Here is a 27,222-nt window from a genome sequence, read left to right on the forward strand (position 1 = left end):
CTAATTCTAGAAGTCATCAAAATGATACATTGATTATGTTTAGAAATAGACAGACCCTCAAAGACAAATTGAATGACATGGGTTTTTATTTGCTTTGTTTTGTCTTTCAAATAATTGAGGTAGGAAGAGCATTTAGGGGTACAAATTCTATGCTAGACATTTTTAATACTAAAAAGCTAAAACCTAAAAATTTTCAAAGTTAATAAATATTACTGGATGCTTTTTTAAATCAGTAGTATCTGAGTTCCTGATACCTGCGCTCACATGGAGAGGAATATTCTCTACAATCACATGTGGCAGCGTGATGACAGTACTGATGACAGGGATGTTTTCCATGGCTGAAGTCCTGTGGCAGAAAAGGTCATATTTTAAACTAACGTTTTATGTAAAAGTTAAAAAAAAATATAAGAGCATGTATTAATTTCAAAGGGAGAAGAAATAACCATTTCCCAAAACATAACTAATGGAAAGTACTGGGAGAATAGGCTTATAAAATGCTACTTCTGTTCTGAATATTTCCACTGAATTAATAGCTGCTCTCTGCTACCAGCTGGATAGTATCCATGGCTGCTTCTGTTACTAGTGGGATGTCAGAGGTTATGCCAGACTGTCAATAATGAAGCACATCACTTCATCCAATATTCTGGTAGATGGGCTTTCTCAAGGCAAAAGTAATACAGTGATTTACACTATGACACAAATTTTTTATCTCACTGAGGATGGCTCACAAATGACTTTAAAAAGCTGGAAGTGGTGCAATGGCTCAAGTGGTAGATTGCTAGCCTTAAAAAAGCTCAAGGATAGTGCCTAGACCTTGAGGTTCTAACCCCAGGATTGGCAGACATAAAAAATGAAAACCTTCTATCATATAGTCCTAAATATCTTACAATTGTGGTTCTATGTAAATGATTATTTAAATTACTTGCGTAGTAGTTTCTGCAGAAATAAATGTATACATACATAGATATTTTATCCAGAAATCATGCTGAAACTTTTTTTTTTTTTTTTGGTCTGGAACCAGGATTCTAACTTGGTATTTGACACTGAAGTAACTGAGTCACATCTCTTAAACCAACCCCTGAAACTTTTTTTTTTTTTTTTTTGCCAGTCCTGGGCTTGGGCTCAGGGCTTGAGCACTGTCCTTGGGCTTTCTCAAGGCTAGAGCTCTACCACTTGAGCCTCAGCACCACTTCCGGCTTTTTTCTATATGTGGTACCAAGGAATCGAACCCGGGTCTTCATGCATGCTAGGCAAGCACTTTAACCACTAGGCCAAACTCCCGGCCCAAACCCTTGAAACTCTTAATTCTACCAGCAGTAGGAAGCTTTCTTCTGCCAAGGACCATAAACATATTTATATCATCATTTAGAGGTCATAAAAAATTATCAATAGAGACAGATGGCCCTGGGAAACTGACAAGCACAACAGAAGCATACATGCATCCTAGCATATACTAAATGATTGCTCGAGCTTTATATATTGTGTGGACAGGATATTTCTCATCACTGAAATAATCCTAGTGGTTGCAAATGAGGACAGTTTTATCTGATATTATCAGTAATCCTATCTTCAGATTTATTTTGGTTAATAATTCATTAGCATATAAGTTACAAATTGTGATAAACACAAATTAAAGTTGAAATTTCAATTTCTTTTTTTTTCTGGCCAGTCCCAGGGCTTGAACTCAGGGCCTGGGCACTCTCCTTGAACTCTACCATTTGAGCCACAGCACCACTTACAGCTTTTGTGTGTATTTGTGTTGCGGTACTGAGGATTTGAACTCAGAGCTTTATGCATGCTAGTCGAGCATTCTACCCTAGGCCACACTCCAGAGGCCCCCCACCCTTTTTTGTTTTGGTCAGTTGTGGGGCTTGAACTCTGGGCTGGGCACTATCCCTGAGCTCTTTAGCTCAAGGCTAGCACGCTACCACTTGAGCCACAAAGCCACTTTGTGGCTTTGAACGACGATCCTCAGATTTCAGTCTCCTGAGTAGCTAGAATTACAGGCATGAGCCACCAGCACCGGCTCGATTTTTGAATTTCCAACACACCATTACTTACTCATATGTCTTTTATTCTACCCGTTCAGAATGGCAAATTATAATAATAAAGTATGAGAACACCAAAGACCCTAAAGAAGATAGGGTTGATACAATTTTTACCTTTTCCAGGAGATAATATAATATCCAGTTGCTACTCCACTTTCAACATTTCCAACAGATGGGCATCGAAGACAAAAGCATTCACTAGCACTTTCTCCAGTCTGTAAGACAACTACAAGAAAGAATCTTTATAGTCTTATGCAATGATTCATCTAGGAGTTTCACATTATATCATATAACAAAGTATCTTAATATTTATAGGGATTCCGAAACTAAGACTAAATAATACTGAATGACTTTGTCAAGGTCACAATGGCCAGTGGCCTTGAAATATGATAATTATTTTAATAAAATATTTATAGAATAGTCATGAGAATTAATATTCCATTATAATAGAAACTAGTATAGCATCTGTATATATGGGACAGAGTTTCACTAAAATTAGTGGGTGAAGAACATGGAGACAGAATGATACCCTATGGTAATTATATTTCTTTTTCCAAACTATTTCATGTGTCCAAAGAAACAATTTTTGGGTTCAAAACAAGAAAAATCTTTAATTACTCTAAGTATTCATAATGTGATAAGAGTGCTTGCCTAGCATGAACAAAGACCCGGGTTCGATTCCTCAGTACCATATATATAGAAAAAAGCTGGAGTGGTGCTGTGGCTCAAGTAGTAGGGCTCTCTCGCCTTGACAAAGCCCAAGGACAGTGCTCAGTCCCTAAGCTCAAGCCCAGGACTGGCAAAAAAAAAAAAATTCTGGCTTCCTAGGCCAGGACTTGAGAAAGCCTAGGGACAGTGCCCAGGCCCTATATTTCTAGTGTGGCCACTGACCTTTTCACAAGGGAAGTTTTCTTTTACCAGTTTTCAAGTAAATTCCCTGATGACAATCTAAGCAATCACCTATGTCAATTCTGCCTGAGCTCTCAGCATTTTACAGTCTATGTCACTCTTTTAAATGTGAGTGAGCAATAGTGCCCACCATCTAACACCAGTATTAGCAAATCTGTGATTGCACGCTGAAGTAATAACAACATTCCTAAACACTGTTTTTATAGTTTTCTAATGAAGAATGTAACAGATAAATCAAAGTTTGCTTACAACTGATAATTATCCATGGATAAAAGGGAAAAAGCTAGGTCAATCATAATTTTAAATTCTTTTAAGTAATTTTAATAATTAAGAAATTAAGCCAGGTGCAGTGGCTCATGCCTGTAATACTAGATACTCAGGAGGCTGAGATCTGAGGATCAGGTTCAAAGCCAGCCTGGGGCACAAAAGGACCTGAGACTCTTGTCTCCAATTAACCTCTAGAAAACCTGAAGTGAGGCTTGGCTCAAGAGCAGGGTGATAGCCTTGAGCTGAAGAGCTGAGGGACAGCACCTGGGCCAAGTTCAAGCCTCATGACCAACAATTAATTAATTAAGGAATTATATTGTGGAGCCAGGAGTTTGGCCTAGTGGTAGAGTGCTTGCCTAGCATGCACGAAGACCCGGGTTCGATTCCTCGGTACCACATACATAGAAAAAAGCCGGAAGTAGTGCTGAGGCTCAAGAGGTAGAGCTCTAGCCTTGAGAAAGTCCAAGGACAGTGCTCAGGCCCTGAGCTCAAGCCCAGGACTGGCAAAAAAAAAAAAAAAAGGAATTATATTGTTATCCACAAAGTTTAAAAGTACATCAATTTACTGCCCTAGGGGTAGCTTAAAAACAAAACAAACGAAAAAAAAACTTGGGCCATTCATATTAAATTACCAAAGTCTTTCCTAAATTCTTAGCAAGATCAATTTGTGACAAAGAAATGCTACAGAATGGAGGAAGGAGCTCTGACAAGAAGGGCAAGTAGCCTCAAGATTCTCCCTTAGACATTTAAGAGGAATGCACATGTCTGTACCAACACTAGCTTTCAGGAATTCTAACTTCCAGAGCTAAAGACAATAAATTTGTGAAACTAACTAGTGGTATCTTGTCATGGCAACAATAGGACATTAATATAGTGCAGGTTCAAACAAGAGATTATTTCTAATTTAATATAAAAACTTATTAAATGGGGGAGAGGGTGGGGGGTAAATGAGGACCATGTCATGAGAAAGGGTATCAATGTTTGTGAAGTTATGCACCTTCTATCTGGTGAATATGATGTAACCCTTTTATTAATCACAATAAAAACTAATAAAAAAAACATATTAAATGATGCTAAATACAAAACTGAACACCTATAGTCTTTAACAGAATACACAACTTACAGAGCCAGATTTATAAACAAATGTAATGTAAGAGACTAAGTAGTATAACACATGTATCTGCAAAATACTGTAAGAGTAAAGGAAGAAGAGCACACAGCCCGGCTAGTGAAGATCAGGAAATCAGAGAGAGCCAGGAAGAATGCAACTGGTAGACAAGAGCAGTGTGAAGATTCTTAGCAAGCAGTAACATATTCAAAGGCCTATGAACACAATGTTCAGTAGTGTGCTAAGTTTGCTCTGGCTGAAATCTGAGAAAGAATAAAGAAAGTAACTTCTGTAGAAGATACTGAGAAGGTATACCAACACCTGACTGGATAGGACTAGTATATTATGAAAGTCTACAAAGTGCAAATGACAAATTCAGGTGTTGTTTTTTGGGTTTTTCTGTTTTTTGTTTTGTTTTGTTTTGTTTTTTTTTTGCCACTCTTGGAGCTTGAACTTGGGGCCTGAGCACTGTCCTTGGGCTTTCTTAAGGCTAGAGCTCTACCACCTGAGCCACAGCAGCACCACTTCCGGCTTTTTCTATGCATGTGGTACTGAGGAATAGAATTCTGGGTTTTGTACATGCTACGAAGAGGCAAGCATTCTACCACCAGGCCAAACCCCAGGACCTCAGGGTTGTTTTTGAGGAAATAAACAGTAGAGACCATGAGTACAAGTAATTTCAAAGTACACTGCATTAGAAATGTATTGTTGTAGATTTGAATTAACCAATGAAATTTTTAGTGATTTAGGAAATTTATCCTCTAGACTTTTCTGTAATCATAGTTCAATTAATATCTTATTTTACTTCAAATTATATACAATAACAAACATTCATTTTAAATTAAGAAGAAAAGCTTAAAAATATTCAAATATAAGCCAGCTATTGTAGGACATGCTACTTGTAAGGTAGGAGAAAAGGATTTTGGTTTGGGCCAACTGGCCAAAAAGTTACCTAGAGTCTATCATATAAACAAAGCTGTGCAGGGTGATACATTCCTGCAGTCTCATGTACTCGAGAGATGGAGGCAGGCAGATGATAGTACCAGGCATGCCTTGGGAAGCCAACCAAAATATACTAAAATCTACAGGACTGAGGGATGGTTCAGGTAGTAAAGTATTTGCCAAATAAGCAATCCCTAGAATCACCAAAGAAGAAATTTAAACATGAAAAAATTTCTATTTTACTTTCAAATCGCTTTTCTCTTTTTGTCCGTTGTGGGCTTGAATTCTAGGTCTGGGCACTGTCCCTGAGCGTCTTCAGCGCAAGGCTATTGCTCCACCATTTGAGCCACAGTACCACTTTCAGTCTTCTGGTGGTTAATTGGAGATAAAGAGTCTCACAGACTTTTGTGCCCAGGATGGCTTTGAACCTTGATCCTCAGATCTTAGCCTTCTGAGTAGCTAGGATTTACAGGCATGAGCCACCAGCGCCTGGCTCAAATCACATTTCTCTTTCTTTCTTCTTTTGTTGCCAGGCCTTAAACTCAGGGCCTGAGCACTGTCCTTGGGCTTTCACAAAGCTAGAGCTCTACCACTTGAGCCTACTTCCAGATTTTTTCTATGTATGTGGTACCTAGGAATTGAACCCGGGTCTTCATGCATGCTAGACAAGCACTCTATCACTAGGCCAAATTCCCGGCCCACATTTCTTAATGTAATGTCCTCATCATTCAAAATGAAATAGACACAAACAAATGGTAAATGACATTAACTCTAATTACACATGTATTATTTGCTTTTGTGAGTATTTCAAGGTCACTCACAGTAAAAGGCTAATAATTCTTGGACCCAGCATTCCTTCTGGACCCTAAATGGGGCTGACGCAAAGTTGTACCTCTGTCCAATTGGGACTCCAGCTGATCCACTGATGTCATAGATGAAGCAAGCTTCAACTCACTGGACACAACCGTGAGGGCCCACGGGGAGGCACTTAAGAGGTCCGTCATGAGCAGAAAGGGAATGTCAGCATAGACCCTTTCCAGGTGCTCAAACTGTCACCAATAAAGAGGAGAGATTAAGGTGTTTTATTTCCTCCTATTTCTATCATCTAAATGTTTCCAGTAGCATCACAGGCCATTACATACCTTTGTGGAAACAAACTTAACTGCAACATCAAATGGAAAGACTGTTTCTATAGTCACAGTTTCATCCTGCAAGAAAACGTAAAGGGCATATCCAAGTGGCTTTTCTAATTCTTTTTGCATAAATAAAAATGTGAAAATGTATATAGAGATTCCTTTCTTGAACACTTGTTTGCTAAACATGTCATTTGAAATATGATGTAAAAATCAGTTAATAAATTCTTTAATAAAAAATGTGAAAGTAGAAGACATACAAATTATAATTCATAATTGATCAACAAGTTGTATTGTATTATATTGAGCAAGAGTTGTGTTCTTAAGTAATATTTGTGAACATCTATATAGAAGACAGCTGCTTCTAAGTCGTCTGTGATTACATAAGAACTCACACCATAAAGTGCCTTCTTCTAACTTATTTACGTAGGGTCCAGTAAAGAAGGCAAGGTAGGATGGTTACCACTTTACAGAAACGGATGGAGCCAGATGTGAAGGATAAATAGGCTTGCATAAGGTCATAAATGGTGCTAAGCCTGAATCCAGGCCTTCCCTTCATGCAAGTTCTTTATCTCACATTGACTCAAGATAATGATAGCCATGATGTCTGTTCCATGACAGATGCTGATAGAATCACTGTTTTTTAAGATGAGGAGGTCAAACACCTAGCCCAAAAGTGGCAAAGGCAAAAACCTTACCCCAACTGATCATGCTCTACTCTTAACCAATATGCTAAGACTCTCCTAAGATTGTTCAAAAGGCAACATGGTTATTATATGTTTTTTCAAAACAAATAACCTAGCCGGGCACAGTGGCTCACAACTGTAATCCTAGTTACTCAGGAGGCTGAGATCAGAGGATCATGGTTCAAAGTCAGTCCGGGCCCAGAGTTCAAGACCCAAGACCAACAAAAACCAAACCAAACCAAACCAAAACAAAACAAAAATAATCTACACTCTAGGTGGGAAACTTAAAAGCTCAGGCTATGTACTCAGGAGACTGAGATGTGAGGATTGTAGTTTGAATCCAGCCTGGTCAGGAAATTCTATGAAACTTATTTCCAATTAATCAATAGCTAGATGTGGAGGCATGGCTCAGGTAGTAGAGCCCCAGCCATGAATGAAAAAGCCCAGCAAGAGTATAAGACCTAGGCTGGGAGTTTGGCCTAGTGGTAGAGTGCTTGCCTAGCATGCATGAAGACCCGGGTTCGATTCCTCAGTACCCCACATACATAGCAAAAAGCCAGAAGTGGTGCTGAGGCTCAAGTAGTAGAGTGCTAGCCTGGAGAAAGTCCAAGGACAGTGCTCAAGCCCTGAACTCAAGCCCAAGACTGGCAAAAAAAAAAAAAAAAAAAAAGAGGATAAGGCCTGACTTCAAGCCCTAGTACTAGGAAAAACAAAACAATGACGACAACAAAAAAGCTGGGCAACAGTGGCTGACACCTGCAATCCTAGCTACTCAGGAGAATGAGATCTGAGAATCATATTTCAAAGCCAGCCCAGGCATAAAAGTCCTGAGACTCCTTATCTTCAATTAACCACCAGAAAACTGGAAGTGGCAATGCGGCTCAAGTAGTCAGGGACAGCCACAGCCCAGAGTTCAAGCTCCATGAATGACAGGGGGGAGGGGGAGAGGGGAAGAGGAGAAAAGGGGAGGGGAGAGGGAGAGAGGGAGAGAGAGGGAGGGAAAGAGAGAGGGAGGGAGAGAGAGAGAGAGGGAGAGAGAGAGAGAGCGTGCGCGAGTGTACAAGCAATGAAAAAGAAAAGGAAGAAACACACTGAAATGTTAGATTGATGTGCATTTCAATCCCAGCTAGACACATGCTTACATGTTTACATAAGCTATGTGGCTCTGGACATAATGTACCTTTGGGATATCACACATAAAATAGGAGTTGCTCTAAGTTTCATTTTCATAATCCCCAGAGGGTTGTTAGAATTAAATGCACATCAACTCTTGAGCCTGGCAGCCTTATTTAATTCCTAATCACTGTTTGAGTTCAGTTCTGTACTAGGCTACCTGAAATCTTTAATAGTAGTTATGTGCCTTCCTCTCACAACTGAGAAATATACTTACTTTTTGGGGCAAAATTTTCTCTCCCAATAGCTTATTAAAAAAAAAAAAAAACATTGTCCAGATTTTTGTACAATAACGACACTACAAATCCCCAAATTTCTGGGCTGCTTATTTTTCTGGGATGAGAAAGCCAATTCCTAACAAGAGCTAACACAAATACTCTTGCCAAGATCAAGATGAGAAAAATTCAATAGATGATACTTCATTAAGTAGTTACAGAAAAAAAAAATACCTTATGACACTTGCAAACAATTTCTTTTTCTTCAACAGTTGTATTGATCAGGTAAGAAACATACACAAGAAACATTCTTGAGCCCACTGTTCCACAGCGAACATACAATGTTTTCTCGAGCTATGACAAAGGAAGTTTAATTATTAGTAAAGAATTCTTCCTGATACATGTTGTGAGCTACTGCTTCTAAATTGCAGATGTTTGGCTAAATTTGCTAATACTGCCATAGGATTTTTTCAGGATAATGAGTGTAGCTAAGGAAAGCCTGCACCTGTATATTTGAGCTTGCCACCCAGCATGAACAGGATTCTGACCACTCCAACTCCTTCTATTATCACCCTCAACTTCGCAACAATTTCTTCATAATAGGATTGGGAATAGAAGTAGACTGAAAGGTTATTGCATTAAATTACAGGTGACAGTTACTTTATCAGCAACTAGTTCTCCATATGAGAGTTATTTGTCCTAAAATACCTCACAAAACTCTTCTAGGCTATTTTACGTTTTTAAATATGTGAAAAGTGTTCATCAGTTAACTCAACTCTTTTAGTCCTAGAATAATGTAGATGACAGGCTCTGAAACTGTCTAAACTTTACTATATATATGAAACTAGAATGTCAATCAAGTTTACCTGTTCCCCTGGAGCTAAGTCTCCAACAGGAATGTCAGTGAGTAAAGCTGGGTGGGACTCATCGCATACTTCTGTTCCATGGAGTGTCACGTGAGTTTTCTGGGTTAAGTTGGCATCCTGTCCTGAGAGGGTTAGTTAATACAATAATGTTTAAGATACAAAGAATTCGGGCCTGGAGTTTGGCCTAGTGGTTAAAGTGCTTGCCTAGCATGCATGAAGACCCAGGTTCGATTCCTCGGTACCACATACATAGAAAAAAACCGGAAGTGGTGCTGAGGCTCAAGTGGTAGACCTCTAGCCTTGAGAAAGTCCAAGGACAGTGCTCAGGCCCTGAGCTCAAGCCCACGACTGGCAAAAAAAAAAAATGTAAGAAAAGATACAAAGAATTCAAACATCACAACAATCTATACTATATGACAAGCACCATAACATTTATTTTAGTGCCAATACTATACTTGAACCTGGGGCCTTGTGTTCTTTCCTTGGCATTTTTACTCAAGGCTGGTGTTCTACCACTTTAGCCATACCTTAATTTCTGGCTTAAAATTTTTTTTTTTGCCAATGCTGGGGCCTGAACTCAGGGCATAGGCACTGTCCCTAAGCTTCTTTTGTTCAAGGCTAGCACTCTACCACTTGAGCCACAGTGCCACCTCTGGTTTTTTCTATTTATGTGGTACTAAGTAATCAAACCCAGGGCTTCATGCATGTTGGGTAAGCACTCTACCACTAAGCCACATTCCCAGCCCCATATCTGGCTTTTTTCTGTTTGATAGAGGTAACAGTCTCTCAGAATTGTCAGCCTGGGTTGACTTAAGATATCAGTTCTCAGATCTCAGCTTTCTAAATAGCTAGGATTACAGGTATAAGCCATGGCATCCAGATATAGTATATTACTATTTTTTTAAAACAAGAATCCTATTTCTGACACAGTGGCATTTACTTTCTGTTAGACTAACACTGACTGAACTTACCAAAAAATGCATGCTTACCTGGCTTTAAACCAGCAGTGAGCTTCACATCCTTGATTTGAGTCTTTTCATGGGACTGAACAGTCACAACCAAACAGTACATTTCATTCATCAGGGCAGGAGGTTCATGTCGCAGATGTACAGAAATATTTGGGACTCTGGAAATTATCCTATGAAAAAAAAACGTAGCTTAGCAACCAATTTGAAACAAAAAATACAAGAAATAAGAGAATGCTGCTTAACAAGCAGCTTCACAGGGCAAACTTACATGGTGCTTGCCTGGATTATGATGCTGTCCCAGTGAACTTCATTGTCTGGAAGCTTAGGTCTTCTTTTGAAAGATCGGGCAGCCAGCAGGGCTTCCTGAGAGGAAGCAGCATCTCCTCCTCCACCCTGCCAGCTCAAAACCACACACCTGCCAGTATCACTGCCCAGAACCAGATCCACAGAAGTTATCTGAAAGAGGGAGGTGGGTGAAATATGCCATTTCATACCTGCTTGCCATCACTCCAACAACAAAATCACACTGAGAGCTGCAGGCACACAAAGCTCACCAGGCACCAGGGTAACAGGGCCAGAACACCTGTACAGCCTCATCTGACTAGGAACCCAACTCACTGTACTCTCAATTTCAACTTCCATAACTTTAAAACACTACTATAACCTTACTTTCTAGCTAAGAGATAAGCTAGTATAGTTATGATATAAAAAGTAGTACAGTACTTCAGATAACATGCTCCAAAAGTGGATGCTAAAATAAATATTCTACTCTGGCTCAGCTTTTTCATTTACAGCTAGTGCTCTATCACTGAATCTCATCTACAGATTGGCATTTTGTTGGTTAACAGAAGATAAAGTCTTTCAGACTTTTCTGCCTGGAGTGACTTCAAACAGATCTTAGCCTCCCGAGTAGTTAGGATTACAGGTATGAGCTACCAGTGTTTAGCTGAATGTTTCTCTCAACTAAATCCATTAACGAAAACATTCAAACTAAAACTATCAATTATAACATAATGGGTCATTTCCTTAGATACCATGTGGAAAATAAAATTATTAGGGATTTAATGAAGTCATGAAGGATTTATACAAAGTAAGTAAGCAGGGGCCGGGAGTTGGCCTAGTGGCAGAGTGCTTGTCTAGCATGTGTGAAGACCAGGGTTCGAATGGTTGGTACCACATACATAGAAAAAGCCAGAAGTGGTACTGTGGCTCATGTAGTAGAGCTCTAGCCTTGAGAAAGCCCCAGGACAGTGCTCAGGCTGAGTTTAAGCCCCAGGACTAATAAAAAAAAAGTGAATAAGCAAAAAACTCAATATTGAACTTAGTCTTATGTTTTCTTAAGTAGTCAAAAACTACTTAAGACTAATTATTCAGTCATTAAAAAATGAGAAATGAGACTGCTCTCATTTTTAATGAATATAATTTTATGGGTTTTTGTTGTTGTTTTTGTCAATCCTGCAGCTTGAACTCAGAGCCTAGGCACTGTCCTTGAGCTTTCTCAAGACCAGCACTCATCACTTGAGCCACAGCACCATGTCCAGCTTTTTTCTGTGTATGTGGTACCGAAGAATCAAACCCAGAACTTTGTGCATGCTAGGCAAGCACTCTACCACTAAGTCACACTCCCAGCCTCATGAGTTACTTAAATTTTTGACATAAATATATATATGATATATATGTTGCTTATGTAGTTTTAAATATTTCTAAACAAATTTTGTAACTAACCTCAATTTTCTTTCCAACATCTTCAGTTTTTGCCACAAATTTAAATAACAATTTTCTTGTTTTACCAGGAACTAAGCACATCTTGCCTTGGGTCAAATTTTCTAAAACTTCACTTGCTTTGGTTGCTTCTTCTATGACACAGAACTGGTTATATTCCTGAAAAAGACATGAGCAAGAGTTGTGGTTTGTAAATGTCAGCTGTTTTGTTAACACTAAATGCCAACTTCATGTGTATTTTATTTCAACTATACCAGCACTGAAATATCATGATGGGATAAAAAAAAAATTGATGCCAAATTTAGGAATTTATCTACTCATTGCTGCCACAAGAATTATAGTTTGTTAAATACAATCTGACTTCTATATTTAGATATTCCTCTGTAAAGATTTGTTCTTTGCTGCACTAGATGCTACCATCTACCACCACCTTTGCCAGAAGAGCTTTCTTTTTCTTTTTTTGACTTTTTTCATATATTTTTATTGTAATTAATAGAAGGGTTACATTATATTCACCAGATAGAAGGTACATTACTTCACCTACCTTGATACCCTTTCTCATTTCATGGTCCTCATTTCCCTCCCCCTCCCACATCCCCCAGAGCTTTCTTTTTCTATGGCCTCTGAAACATTACACTATCTCCTGATCTTCATCTTACTTAGTACTTCCTGGTTTTTCTTCAAAGCCCTTTTCCCCTTTATCTTGTCCTACAATTTTGGTCCTTGGTTTTGTTTAGTTCTACTGTTCTTTAATTTGCAAATTGACCCATTTCTTCATTTTTTACACCTTTGTGTTAAAATCTCCCATATAATTTCCTTAACTACAGGCTTATACTCATGACTGTCTAGAAAATAAGTCCACTATCACTTCAATCTCCAAATTTGAATATTTATTTACCTTCCTGGAATACACTCCTTACATATGAATCAATGGAGCGGTCTTTCACTGATGGGTCTATGGAATAAGTATACACATCTAGTCAAGAAGTTCCAGAATTCTGAACTTCCCCTAGAGGCACTTTCCAATTTGGCAGATGAGTTAACTTCACAGAAAATTCTTAGTCTGAATTTTAGACACTTTCCTCTAATTTTTATTTCTAATGATAAACTAGCATATCAACTTTTTCTTGATTATTTGAATCCTGAATTTCAAATACAATACACCCAGAAAATGACTCATTTGTTTTATATTCAACTCAAGTACTTTTATTAGTTTTAAATTATGAAAGTATCCCTCTTGTTTTGTTTTTGGGTTTTTTTGGTGCCAGTCCTGGGGCTTAAATTCAGGGCACTGCCTCTGAGCTTTTACCGCTCAAGGCTAGACTCTACCAAGTAAGCTAAAGGTCCACTTCTGATTTTTCTAAGAGGCTTACAAAATTTTCTGCCCAGGCTGGCTTTGAACCATGATCCTCAGACCTCAGTATTCTAAGTAGCTAGGATTATAAGCATGAAACGCTGGTGCCTGCTGCTTTGAATTAAAAAGAAAATGAAAGAAATCAACTAGCAAGCTGCTAAAAGTAAGAGTGCCTGTATTAATACTGCAATACAAAACTGAGACTATTTCTTGTTGGAGCTGGTTAGAAGAAAAAAAAAGACTGTCCTTGTAGAACTTAAGATTCTAATAGGAAAATTTTTATCAAAAATTGCCACATGGGCCATTAGATCCAAACAGTACAAGAGTGAGGACTCAATATTTGCGTACCCAATGCTACGGACATGGTATTGGAAATATAAACACAACTACATAGACACAAAAATCTATGACTCTATAGACATAATGTTTTATTACATAGATTAATATGTATATATGACATACAAACCCTCAGCCTAATTTTAATTATGTTCTAAAATCTAAGTGCCAGTGATTGTATATAGATTCCCTACTTGAATGTTTGTTAAATATGTCATTTGAAATATGATGTAAAAATAAATATTAATAAATTCTTTAATAAAAAAATTTCCACATGCAAGTGGTGAAACCACAGATATAATAAATATACTTTCTCTATATTTAGATAGCTATATATAGATACATAATATCTACAGGTATCATAAATATATAATATCCATATCTAGATATATAATATCTGTCTGTATATAGACAGCAAGATAGATAGATATAGTTTATATCTATCTACCTACCTACCTACCTACCTACCTACCTACCTACCTACCTACCTACCTATTTACCTATCTAGATAAACAGATTGCCCTGAGGAAGCAATGCTTGGGATAACAGACTAAGAAGAATCGATTAGTCAAGAGAGCAGAGCGAACCAACCTGAGCAGAGGAAACAGCATGACAAATTTCCTGGGCTTTATTTACATTTTCTTGAAACATTCTCTTTTCTACCACAGACTATATTACCTACAAGGGCAATTTATAAGTTGGTCCTAACCCTTTACTCTCAAATGCTTACATTTTAGTGGGGTTGATACACAACCTCTTCCAAGTTAAGAATGCTAAGAATATTGTAATTCTTAATATGTACTTATTAAGTAAAAGCTCAAAGTTTCTGGGTGGTCAGATAATATTTATAAATGAACATAGTAATGAAACAAATGGGATATAATCGAGTACTGGGTACATGGTAAACAAGTACTTGTACTTCAAAAACATAGAACCAGCCAGCTGCAATGGCTCATGCCTGTAATCCTAGCTACTCAAGAGGCTGAGATCTGAGGATCGAGGTTCAAAGCCAGCCTGGGGCACTAAAGACCATGAGACTCCTATCTCCAATTAACCACTAGAAAACCAGGCTCAAGAGGCAGGGGAGCAGCCTTGAGTTGAAGAGCTTAGGGACAGTGCCCAGGCCCAGAGTTCAAGCCCCACAACCAACCAAAAAAAACCAAAAACAAACAAATAAACAACAACAAAAAAAACCCCATAGAACCAGTGCAGTGGTTCAAGTGACATAGCACCTGCATTACAAGCATGAAGTCTTGGTTCAAACCTCAGTATCATCAAAAACAAAACAAAAGAACAACAACAAAAAAAATCATGTTAAAATTTTTTAAGAAAGCTGGAAATGTGGCTTAGTGGTAGAGTGCTTGCCTAGCATGCATGAAGCCCTAGGTTCAACAACTCAGTTTCACATAAAAAGAAAAAGCCGGAAGCAGCACTGTGGCTCAAGTAGTAGAGTGTCAGCCTTTAGCAAAAGCAGCTTAGGGACAGTGCCCAGGCCCTGAGTTCAAGCCCCAGGACTGGCAAAAGTAAAAAAATAAAAATTTTTAAATAAGTAAAAATAAAAAGACAAAATGATTTTGAAAATTAAATTCTATGCATTCTCTATCATATTAGAAATTAAGGGCCAAGATTGTGACCTAGTAGTAAGTGCTTGCCTAGCATTCACGAAAATACCAGTTTGATCCCTCGGTACCACATACACAGAAAAAGCCAGAAGTGGTGCTGTGGATCAAGTGGTAGAGTGCTAGTCTTGAGCCCAGGGACAAAGCCCAGGCCCTAAGTTCAAGCTCCAAGACTGGCAAAAGAAAAAAAAAACAGACTGAAAACCATCTATTGTTTATTTGGGAGCAGTGTCTCACGCCTGTAATCCCAGCTAAGCAGGAGGCTGAGATCTGAGGATCACAGATTCAAAGCAAGCCAGCCCACCTGTGCACAAAAGGACCTGAGACTCTAATCTCCAATTAACCTCTAGAAAACAAAAAGGAAGTGGGGCTTGGCTCAAGGGTAGGGCGGTAGTCTTGAGCTGAGGAGCTCAAGTCCCATGACCCAGGGGGGGTAAAAAAAAGGAAACAAATTACACTCCCAAAAATATAAGAACATGTAGTTCCTAGATTTCAGAAGCATAAAATAAAGATAGAGTAGCAAAAGTCAAAACTTGAATTGCCAGAAGTTTATAAATTTTTATTTTTTTAAAGTTCATGTGTTACTATGAAACCATTCATGCCTAAAATTCACCAAGTTCGCCTTATGTAGCATAAAGCAAATCACAATATATGCATACTAATAAACACAGTAAATACCATTACCTGATTATTAAAGCTGACACAGAGCTTGGAAAACCTAATAGGGTGAGGGCAGTCAGCCTTTAGATAAACATCAAATTGAACAGGAACATCAACATGGAAACTTGGAGCATGAAACTTGGCTTTACATTGTACTAGAAATCAAACAAAAAGAGCTGGGTTATATAATACCAGATATGCACGAGCCCTACACATCCTGAGAGCCACACTAACTTGTCACAAATGATACATCTTCATTCTTTCTGAAGGTATCTTTGTGGACTTAAGCACTTTTAGGCAGTTAGAGACACATTTTTTTTTTTGTTGTTGTTGTTCATTGTGGGGTTTGACCTCTGAGCCCTTCAGCTCAAGGCTATTGCCCTACCCCTGGGCCTGGGCATAGTCCCTGAGCTACCGCCCTACCCCTTAAGCCACAGTACCACTTCTGATTTTCTGGTGGTTTAATTGGAGATATGAGTCTCACAAACTTTAGTTCCTGGGCTGGCTTTGAACAGAGTTCCTCAGATCTCAACCTCCCAAGTAGCTAGGATTACAGGTGTGAGCCACCTTGCCGGGTGAAACATACATTTTTAAGATGAACAAAGATATAAGAATAATTAATAAGATATATTAAATAATATAAATAAGATACAAGGATATAAGTAGCTTAAAACCATCTTGTCTTAGCAATATAATTTCCCTAAATAATCACAAGATAACCATTTTGATTCTGAATCTTCCACCAGACATTCAAGCATAAATCTTTTAAATAACTATCTTGTCAAGTGTGCTTCAAATAACACCTGCTATAAGTTAACAGGTATGCTTTTAGACATATATCAAATATTGAATACCTGATTATTTCTGGAAGACATTAAGAAAAAAGAAATGTATAATTTATCCATAAAATGTACCAAAATTCTTTTTGACTTTTGTATTCCTCCTTTTGCATCTTCATTTTATAGAAAGGGTGCTTTCTTTAAAATAATTACTATCTACCTACCAAATGGCACAAAATCCTGTACACCTATTGTAAAAACATTGCTGCCAGCCAGAGAAACCCGGTCTGCCCACAGCTTCTGAGCAGTCTTCACAGCTAGGATATCACAGTCAGGCTCAGGATCAGGACTTTCATTCTGCAACAAGCCAAACAATTGCTCAACTAGTTGAAAAACGAAGTATAGAGAGGTGTACTGTAGATAGGTGGGTAGGTAGATGGAAAGACAGGTAATTTTTATACAGATATTCCTGTAATACTTTTGTTGCTGCTGTTGGTTTGGTTTTTGACAATACTGGATTTGAACTCATGGACATGCACTTGCATGATTTAAGCCACACACACCCCCCACCCCCAACCCTCCTATACCATATTTTATATAAAGAATACAACCTACCATTAAAACATTTATTAGGTTCTTTTCTATCCGAGATTTCTGATCATCTTTAAGAGTTGAAGCTAAGTGGAAAAGAAACAAATGACAACTATAAGACAGACAAGTCCATTACTCTATTTCTAAACATTTGAGAGTAAATACGCCTAAGTACAACAATGATTTGAACACAACAAAAGTACTGCTAAGGGCCAAGAGTGTGGCCTGGTGCTAGAGTGCTTGCCTGGCATGCACAAAGCCCTGGGTTCAAGTCCTCAGTACCACATATACAGAAAAGACCAGAAGTGGTACTGCACTAGCCTTGAGAAAGCTCAAGGACAGTGCCCAGTCCCTGAGTTTAAGCACCAGGACTAGGGAAAAAAAAAAAAAAAAAGTACTATTAAGTATGAGAGATTGATTGAGTCTTCTCACTTCAAAAAGGTTAAAGATGTTAAACAATTATGTTGAATGGAATTTTGTGGACAGAACATGAGTTACCTCGGCCAAGGAGTTCTAGGGAATAGGTAATATAGTCTTTCAGCTGGGCCATGAGGTAGGAGCACTTCAGTGCTGTTGTCAGTATAGAGGTGAGCAGAGTCCACCATCCTTCACTGCGGTAATCACACATCACATAATCTAGCAACCTGAAAGGCAACAAACATAGCACATACTGAAAGAGCTTCACAAAGGGCATATCAAGAGTTTTGTGGGGGACCAGGAGTTTGGCCTAGAGGTAAAAGTGCTTGTCTCTCAGGCATGAAGACCTGGGTTCAATTCCTCAGTATCAAATACATAGAAAAAGCCAGAAGTGGTAGAGCATTAGCCTTCATCAAAGTGTCCAAGGACAGTGCTCAGACCCTAAGTTCAAGTCCCAGGAATGGGGGGAAAAAAAAAAGCTGGGCACAGAGGATCATAACTGTCATCCTAGCTACTTAGGAGGCTAAGATCTGAGGATCATGGTTCAAAGCCAGCAGGAGCTCTAAAGAATTCAGAATCTTATCTCCAATTAACCACTAGAAAACAGGAAATGGGACTGTGGTTCAAGAGGGGGTCAATAGCCTTGAGCTGAAGAGCTCAGGGATAACACCCAGGCCCAGGGGTAGAGCTGAAGAGCCCAGAATTCAAGCCCCATGACCCACAAAAAAAAAAAACAAAAAAAACAACCAACAAAACTTTTTGGAGGGCTGTGAGTGTAGTCTAGTGGTAGGGTGCTTACCTAGCATGCTTGAAGCCCTGAGTTTGATTGCTGGGCACAACATACACAGAAAAAGCCAGAAGTGGCACTGTGGCTCAAGTGATAAGGTCCTAGCCTTGAGCAAAAAAGCATCCAAGGACAGTGCCCAGGCCTGAGTTCAAGCCTCAGGACTGGCAAAAAAAAAAAAAAAAAGTTTTGAAAACACTATCAAGCACATTTTATATAAGAAAAATATTTAAATATAGTTCACAGGATTATTTACATTAGATAACCTGAGGTTTTCTAAAACTTTGAAGAAATTTTACCAGCACTTGAAAAAATTGTCACAGAGTGGGCTGGGAATATGGCTTAGTGATAAAATGCTTGCCTAGCATGCATGAAACCCTGGGTTTCCAGAAAGGGCTGGAAGTGGTGCTGTGGCACAAGTGGTAGAGTGCTAGCCTTGAAAAAGCCCAAGGACAGTGCCCAGGCTCTGAGTTCAAGCCTCAGGACTGGCAACCCTGCTACCAGGAAAAAAAAAAATTGTCACTGAAATGGAATAGAAATAAATATGCTTTAGTATCTATTCTAATTTCACTATAAGAATTTTGATTCAATACTTATAAAAATAGTATATAGAACTTACTTCAAAGCTTTGGTATAATCCTTTGCATAATAATATTCCTCTCCCATTTGAACCACTATAAAAGAAAAAAGATTTATGTACATAATTCAAAATTATTCGAAGTTGCATGAAATTATACTATGTTAAAGGTACATACTTAGATGACTTTTCATTCTCGGACACTTATACTTTTTGAACTGTGCAACAGCATTGCTCAGAAGAGTTATTATTACCTCCTGTTAAAAAGATAAAGTGTAAAATATTTAAATTAAAATAATTTCATCTTTTTCTTGAATATTTTCAGAAATAGCTTATATGAGGGGGTAACTTACAGAATGAACAACATTTTTCTCCTTCAACTGAATGGCAAGAATTCCTGCCTTTTCTTTTTCAGGATCAGAAAGATCAAAACCTGTGTAAGATATAACACAACCCATTTCAGGTAGCTCATTTAACGTAAATCTTCACATGGACATTGTATTTGTACATTCCCAGAGTCTTCCACTTTAATATAATGTATTTTCTTAAACATTCTACAGTCTTAAAAGTTCTAAGAGACAGTTTTATTGACATGGAAACTTCTCTGTTCTGAAGAGAACATTCCTAGCCCAGTGTTCTTTTATCTACTGAAATCAACCATGTGAAGAATGCTATAGATACCATGCCCTGTAAAAGGACATTCTTTGGAAAGTCAGGTACATAATTTCTTGTGTATGCTAGGCAGCAGAGAAATACCCCTTGCCTTCTTCCCATTTAAAATTCAGATGCCATAAATGTTTCTCAAGTTGATGTATAGAGGAGAAAATGATACAACTAAGTTTGTAAGACGATACAAAAAAAATATAAAAAAAAAATCCCAGTAAGTTTAACTGAATTAAAATGCTTAATTAGTCAATAATGGCTTATGTGTCACTTAAGACAATAGAATTTTTGTTATTTTTTTGGTGAACTTGGCTTCAACCTTGCTAGGAAGGTATTCTACCACTTGTGCTACACTCTCAGCCCTGTCCAATATGATAATCACATCAATACCTGTAATTATACAGTTATTAATGGCTTATAAGATCATAAACCCTTCAAAAAACCAAACAAAAATGAATATTTTCGAAGTTTAAAAACCAAATACGTTTACTACAACATATTTTTTCCATGATTTCACCAGACCTAAGAAATTATAGACTGGGTGCAGTGGCTCAAGCCTGTAATCCTATTCAGGAGACTGAGATCAGAGGATAATGGTTCAAAGCCAGCCCAAGTACTACAAAGCTCATGAGACTCTTATCTCCAATTAATCACCAGAAAGAAAGCCAGAAGAGTGCTGTGGCTCAAGAGGTAGGGCGGTAGCCTTGAGCTGAAGAACTCAGGGTGGACGCCCAGACCCAGAATTCAAGTCCCATGACCGAAAGAAAGAAAGAAAGAAAGAAAGAAAGAAAGAAAGAAAGAAAGAAAGAAAGAAAGAAAGAAAGAAAAGAAAAGAAAAGAAAAGAAAGAAAAGAAAGAAAGAAATTACAATCACTTTTTGCCTTTTGGAGGATGAACGAAAGAAGGTACTTACTTAGTATTCCTTGTCGCCATGACCTTTGTCCATAAAAGTCAAGAATGCCTGTTTGTGTTTCTAAGGGATCAGGACTAGGATATATTACAGAAGCCTGTAAAGTAAAACAGAAACCTAAATAAGTTTATGTAACCCATCAGTAAACAACTCTTGCTCAATCCTGAATAAAGTTTTCATAAATATATCTAATACATTTAAATTTATCACAGTTGTAAATATTTTAACTTAATTATTACTTTTTTCTATCAGTGGTAGGATTTGAACTCCAGGCCTGGGTGCTGTTCCTGAGCTCTTCAGCTCAAAGCTACTGCCCTGAGCCCTTGAGCCACAGTGCCACTACTGTTTTTCTGGTGGTTGAGATAAAGAGTCTCATGAACTTTCATGAGATCTTCAGATCTCAGCCTCCAGAGTAGTTAGGATTACAGGTGTGTGCCACCTGCGCGCCTGGCTACATGTATTAAATTTTAACAAATTAAATATTTAATTTAATTTGGAAAAGGTTACAAAAACTGAAGGAGTCATCTAAATCTGAGAATCAACTTCATAACTTCTTTATATTTATCATTGCTAGAGATAGTAAAAATGTATTATAAATTATGTTTGAGGGTTGGGAGTTTGGCCTAGTGGTAAGAGTGCTTGCTTAGCATGCATGAAGACTAGGGTTCAATTCCTTGTTAGCACATACACAGAAAACGCTAAAAGTGCTAAAGTGGTAGAGCACTAGACCTTGTGAAAGCCCAAGGACAGTGCACAGGCCCTGAGTTCAAGCCTCAGGACTGATCCCCCCCCCCAAAAAAAAATTATGATTAGTATTGAATCCAGATATATAAATGTGCTCTGTAAAAACAAAAACAATGTTACTAAGACTTTTAAAAAGAAACTACTTTTCTTCATTGCTACCTCCATATTTGTGTTGGTATTAGGGCTAATTAAGTAGAAGGGGTTATTTCTGGTACTAGAAGTGGCAGATTTACATTGCTTCATTTATTTATAACTTCTTTCCTCTGGAACCAAACTACATGGATATTATTGAGAGATGTATACAATTTCCAAAAGGGAAAAAAGAAAATTTAAAGCTGAAATTATGGTTCAAGTGGTAAAATCTCTGCTGTGAGCAAGAAAGCCAAGCAAGAGCTCAAGATCTAAATTCAAGTCTCAGTACAAGGAAAACAAAAAAGAAATTTAAATGAATAACAACTATACTAGTGAGTAATAAGAAAGTATATATCCATTATTCTTACATATCATTGTGAAAAATTTAGCTGTTATTACTAATTAGAATAATTTCTCAAGGGCTCGGAGTTTGGCCTAGTGGTAGAGCACTTGCCCAGCATGCACGAAGACCAGAATTCAATTCTTTGGTATCACATACATAAAAAAGGCTGGAAGTGATGCTGTGGCCTAAGGGATAAAGCGCTAGCCTTGAGAAAGCCTAAGATCAGGGCTCAAGCCCAGAGTTCAAGCCCCAGGACTGGCCAAAAAAAAAAAAGAGAAGAATTTCTCAACTATTTTCCTAGTTAAGGATGTGTACATTTCATATCACTAAATACTGTTCTAAATATTATTTTTCATGACTGCCTGTCACTTATATTTTAATAAATTTTCTGTAGTTCATCTTATTTACATTTTGTTAAAATAAATCTATGAGGACTTCATAAATCTTAGTGCTTACCTCGTAGGAACTATTATGTACCTTAGTATTTCTGCAAATGAAACCTGAATCAAAGAATATACTTAGTTTTGCTGGGTGCTGGTGGCTCATATCTGTAATTTTAGCTACTTAAGAGGTTGAAATCTATAAAGATCACTATTCAAAGCCAGTCAGGCATGAAAAAATCCATGAAACTCAGCTCCAATTAAACACCAAAAAGCTAGAAGTAGAGCTGTGCCTCAAAGTAGTAGAGTTACTTTAAAGCAAAAAACAAACAAACAAAAACTCAGGGACAGTGCTCAGGCCTTGAGTTCAAGCTCCAGGACTGGTACAAAGAGAAAGGCTTGGTTCTAAAGCTCCTTGAATTAATTTTCTGGAAAGATTTTTCACTCTAGTCAATATTATCTGTCAATGCCTAATTTCACATATTTATATGAATCTTCTAAAACATTGTTTCCAATGACAATACTTCAAAGTTTAAATATATGTTAAAGTAGTAGTTATAAATCACATAAACAGAAAAACCAGCTCAATTCAGATAAAAATATAGTACCTTCAGCTAAAATTAAAAGTAGTCATAATTTCTAAATTAATGGAAAAAAAAAAACTATATTCAAAGACTTGAAAAAAATAATCCAGGACCCGGAGTTTGCCTAGCATGCACGAAGACCCTGGTTCAATTCCTGGGTACCACATACATAGAAAAAAGCTGGCAAGTGGTGCTGAGGCTCAAGCGGTAGAGCGCTAGCCTTGCGAAAGCCCAAGAACAGTGCTCAGGCCCTGAGCCCAAGCCCAGGACTGGCAAAAAAAAAGAAAAAGAAAAAAAAAAACAATCCATTCCAGTCAGTGTAGCTTCTCTCAAGAGAGGATTAGTACATTTCCTAAACACTAACTAGTATAGGACTTGGACCTTACCTCATGATTACAGAGGGTGTTTGCATACTGTTTCCGTTCCTGGGCATAATATGCTGCCTGCTGATAATAGAAACCAGGATTCTGAGTTTGAATAGCTGTTAACCCTAACTTAATAGCTTCATCAAATAAATCTCCAAAGGCTTGAAATCTTAAAAGGAAAAAAAAAAGAAGTAGTATACATTAACTGAAAGGTTAAATGGTTTTTAAGCCATCTCTTCTGTGTTAATGCGTCTAAATACAATCAAATTAGAATCTCAACATGTTCTTGTCATTCAGATACATCCAGATATCTGGAAACCATTTTGCTTTAGCAGTTTTTAAACATCAGTCTCAGTAGTTAGCTCCTGCCAATAATAAATTTGTTTTGCTCAATGAAGAGCAGTGAGTGGAGACTCAACAAGTATATGGTAAATAAAAAAATATGGTACTTTCAATTAACTGATTTGCATTAAGAAACTAATTAATATGATTCTTCCTGGAAATCTGTTTATGCTATATTATTTAAAAAAACCTACTTAATAGAAACATACCAGTTAGAACCAAAGTTCATGCTAATGTCTTTTAAATCCCTTATTTTTAAAAATATACAAAAAAAAAATTTAAAAACATACTGCTTAGACATCCATGCAGCATGCTCAAAAGACAACTCTGCACTTCCAATCTTTTTCTTACACAAGTCTATGTGTTTTCGAAATTGAGCAATTGCATCCAGTGGGGTGTTGTGTTGAAAACATAGCCTGCAGATCTGCAAATGAAAAACCAACAAGAAGGATAAAAGTCAGAAGCCATATTAACCTAAAAATATGCTTTAGTAACTTATAAAGTAGTTCCAACAAGTAAACAAGGAAATATTGCCTTTCAGTATATTAGAAAGACTTTCTGTAATACAATCAAATGATAAATACTTCCACATCACAAAAGAAATTTTCAAAACCTTTTTGTTTGGGATGTTACTTCAAAACAATGAAGCTTCTACATATTAGGGATAAATGGAATAACAAAAGAAAACTTGAATTTACTTCTATATGTTTAATATAATTTTCAATTTTATTTTTGGGATATGACAGAATCCCTGTTCTCCAGCCATCCTTTTTCCCTTTCCAGAGACAAACTATTTGTGGTATATACCAGATACATTCTAACAGATGAGTGTGTATGTACTTGTTTGTATTTATGCACATAAACTAGTGTACAAACAACATCAGATCAAATATATGCTGGGTTGTGCCTTACTCACCTAACTATGCCTTAGATATCAATACCTACAGAGTTATCACAACCTTACCAGTTACACAAAGTTTTCCAGCTCTTAAATTTATATAACCAATCAATTAATGTTGGCTTGTTTCCAATCTTTAATGATCATAAGAAGTATGTATAGATGTAGTTTACAAGCACTGGTTTATGTCAAACCTCCTGAAACAGAACTGCTAGATGAAAGGGAACATTCACTTTAAATCTTACAGTCATTGCAAAAATAGTCCCTCTAGAAACTATGCTATTTATACCAACAATGAATTATAGAATTCATCCACATGTCACCAACCCAGTATCATATACTTTAGAAGATGGGCATAGAAAAATCTTAACAGCTTTCATCTGCCTGCCAAGGGAAGGAGAAGAACCTATTTCTAAAGCACACTATCTGAAAACACTTAATCACTAGTTATGAAAATTTCCTCTAAGTGATTAGAGCCAGGAATAGTGACAGTCCAATCCTCAGAAGTCAGGGGCATGAAAAAAAGAGGATGATGTTTTAAGCCTGCAATTTCAAGACTAGCCTGGAGAACATAATGACACATAGTCTCAAACAAACAACAACAAAAAACAGAAGCACCTTTTTTTTTAAGTTATGAATGGAAAAGCATTCATGGTTCTTATATGTTGTATATTCAAACATTTTATTTTACTTTATTTTTTATTTTTTGCCAGTCCTGGGCTTGAGCTCAGGGCTTGAGCACTATCCTTGAGCACTTTCTCAAGGCTAGAGCTCTAACACTTGAACCTCAGGACCACTTTCGGCTTTTTTCTATGTATGTATTACCAAGGAATCGAACCCAGGTCTTCATGCATGCTAGGCAAGCACTCTACCACTAAACTAAACTCTCCTCTCATTTTTGTTTTTGTTATTTTGAGAAAAACATTTTAAATATAGACATCTTGCTCTTTCTTTTTGGTATGTCATTTTTTTAAATTTTATTTTATTGTTGGGGTGTTGCAGAGGGGCTGCAGTTACATTCATCAGACAGTGGGTACATTGCTTCTTGAACATTGTTACTCCTTCCCATGTTTTTTCTCCCACTTTCCCTTCCCCACCCATCTTGTTTTTCAAATACAAGCATCTTTCTTCACACTACTTCCTGCTCCTTTCAAAAACAAACACTGTAAGAAAAAATTTTAGCTCCCAATAAATTAGGCCATTAGCCTGCTAAAAATCTGAGCCCTGTAAAAAGATATATAAAATGTAAAAACTGGCTAGAAATGTGGCTTAATGGTAGAGTGCTTGCCCAGCATGCATGAAGTCCTGTGTTCAATTCTTCAGTACCACATAAACAGAAAAAGTTGGAACTGGTGCTGTAGCTTAAGTGGTAGAGCGTTAGCCTTAAGCAAGGAAGCTTAGGGACAGTGCCCAGGACCTGAGTTCAAGCCCAGGACTGGCAAAAATAAATTAAAAATGGAAAATGTAATTAACCAAATACAACCTTCAGAGCAAGAAATTTTGATTTTCCTATTTTAAAAATGTAACAATATTAAGACATCTTCTTTATTTGAACGCAAAACTATTACCTTGTAGTTTATAAATCCTGCCATAGTCTTAATTTCCATTATATTAGTTTCATGGGCTCTCAATTCATGTACAAGATTATAGGCAGTCCTATAATTCCTAACAAAAAACGAGGAAGTAGTTAATTATGATAAAAATGAATTTTAAGAAAAATTTCATAAGAACAAATTATAAATGAAACTATTCAATATTTCTTAGCACTCAATAGTTCAGTAAACAGCACATTCAACCACTGCCACTATCCTGAAAAATAGTTAACTACTATATAGAAGACCACCTCATACAATTGTTCTGTCATTAACATCTGTCAATAACCCATGGAAAATGAGTTTAATTTAAGGTGAATTGGACAGAATTTCATTGGAAAATGAGCATCCTTTAAAACTTTTAAAGTACTATATGAGTTTCTCAGAAATACAGTATTCAAAAAGGTGAATTGTAGAATGAAGTCGGTTTTTAATTGCTATATGTACTGTCATTCTTTAAACAACAGATAAACACAGAGATAAAACAGAGAGACTGTGTTTTATTATATTGTTATTAGTAAAAACAAAGATATAAAATGTTTAACCACTGCCAACACATTGCAAATAATCTTCAAGGCTCTCAGCAGAGCCCGCAGATGCAAAGACATTATGCACAGGCAGACATTATAAACTAATTGGGAAGAATGTACCCATCATCATAACAGGTTTAGGCTGGCCTGTATAAAATGAAGACCCTGTGCTACCTTCTGCAGCATATATACTAAAATTGAAACAATACAAAGATTAGCATGGCCCCTAGGCAGAGAAGACATTCAAATTCATGTTCCATATTTTTCCCTGAACAACAAAAAAAGACCCTATCTGAAAAACAAATTAAGCAAAAAAGGCAAAGAGGTAGAGTGCTTGTCTAACAACTCCAAGTTTAATCTGCAGGACTCTTTCACCCAAAATGCATAGTATAGCGGGGCGGAGTGGCTCATACCTCTAACCCTAGCTACTCAGGAGGTGGAGATCTGAGGACTGAGATTCAAAACCAGCAGGGACACAAAAGGACCTGCAACTCAGCTCCAACTAACCTCCAGAAAATGGGAAGTGGGGCTTGGCTCAAGGGTAGGAGGGTAGCCTCAAGCTGAAGAGCTTAGGGACAACGCCCG

General features: G+C 37.4%; 1 protein-coding gene and 1 pseudogene across 2 annotated transcripts in view; one reads left to right on the forward strand and one right to left on the reverse strand.

Annotated features, from left to right (window-relative positions):
* Positions 1-27,222, reverse strand: part of Trappc11 (trafficking protein particle complex subunit 11) — a 46,284-nt gene that overhangs the window by 6,359 nt on the left and 12,703 nt on the right. For both annotated transcript variants that reach the window (XM_090354146.1, XM_090354147.1), the window contains 20 exons: positions 26,084-26,180; positions 23,908-24,041; positions 23,297-23,444; positions 20,731-20,824; positions 19,508-19,587; positions 19,333-19,411; positions 19,197-19,251; positions 17,875-18,020; positions 17,401-17,462; positions 17,010-17,142; positions 16,031-16,161; positions 12,041-12,196; positions 10,584-10,771; positions 10,337-10,485; positions 9,348-9,469; positions 8,716-8,835; positions 6,417-6,482; positions 6,167-6,323; positions 2,163-2,274; positions 255-346 (listed from right to left, as the gene is read on the reverse strand). In XM_090354146.1, the coding sequence (XP_090210272.1) occupies positions 255-346; positions 2,163-2,274; positions 6,167-6,323; positions 6,417-6,482; positions 8,716-8,835; positions 9,348-9,469; positions 10,337-10,485; positions 10,584-10,771; positions 12,041-12,196; positions 16,031-16,161; positions 17,010-17,142; positions 17,401-17,462; positions 17,875-18,020; positions 19,197-19,251; positions 19,333-19,411; positions 19,508-19,587; positions 20,731-20,824; positions 23,297-23,444; positions 23,908-24,041; positions 26,084-26,180 (2,321 nt within the window). The remainder of the gene's footprint in view (positions 1-254; positions 347-2,162; positions 2,275-6,166; positions 6,324-6,416; positions 6,483-8,715; positions 8,836-9,347; positions 9,470-10,336; positions 10,486-10,583; positions 10,772-12,040; positions 12,197-16,030; positions 16,162-17,009; positions 17,143-17,400; positions 17,463-17,874; positions 18,021-19,196; positions 19,252-19,332; positions 19,412-19,507; positions 19,588-20,730; positions 20,825-23,296; positions 23,445-23,907; positions 24,042-26,083; positions 26,181-27,222) is intronic.
* On the forward strand, positions 26,805-26,903 carry LOC150049277 (U6 spliceosomal RNA; annotated as a pseudogene).

The sequence above is a fragment of the Megascapheus bottae genome, chromosome 20, assembly GCF_031878675.1.
Source record: "Megascapheus bottae isolate mThoBot1 chromosome 20, mThoBot2.hap1, whole genome shotgun sequence".
NCBI lineage: Eukaryota > Metazoa > Chordata > Mammalia > Rodentia > Geomyidae > Megascapheus > Megascapheus bottae.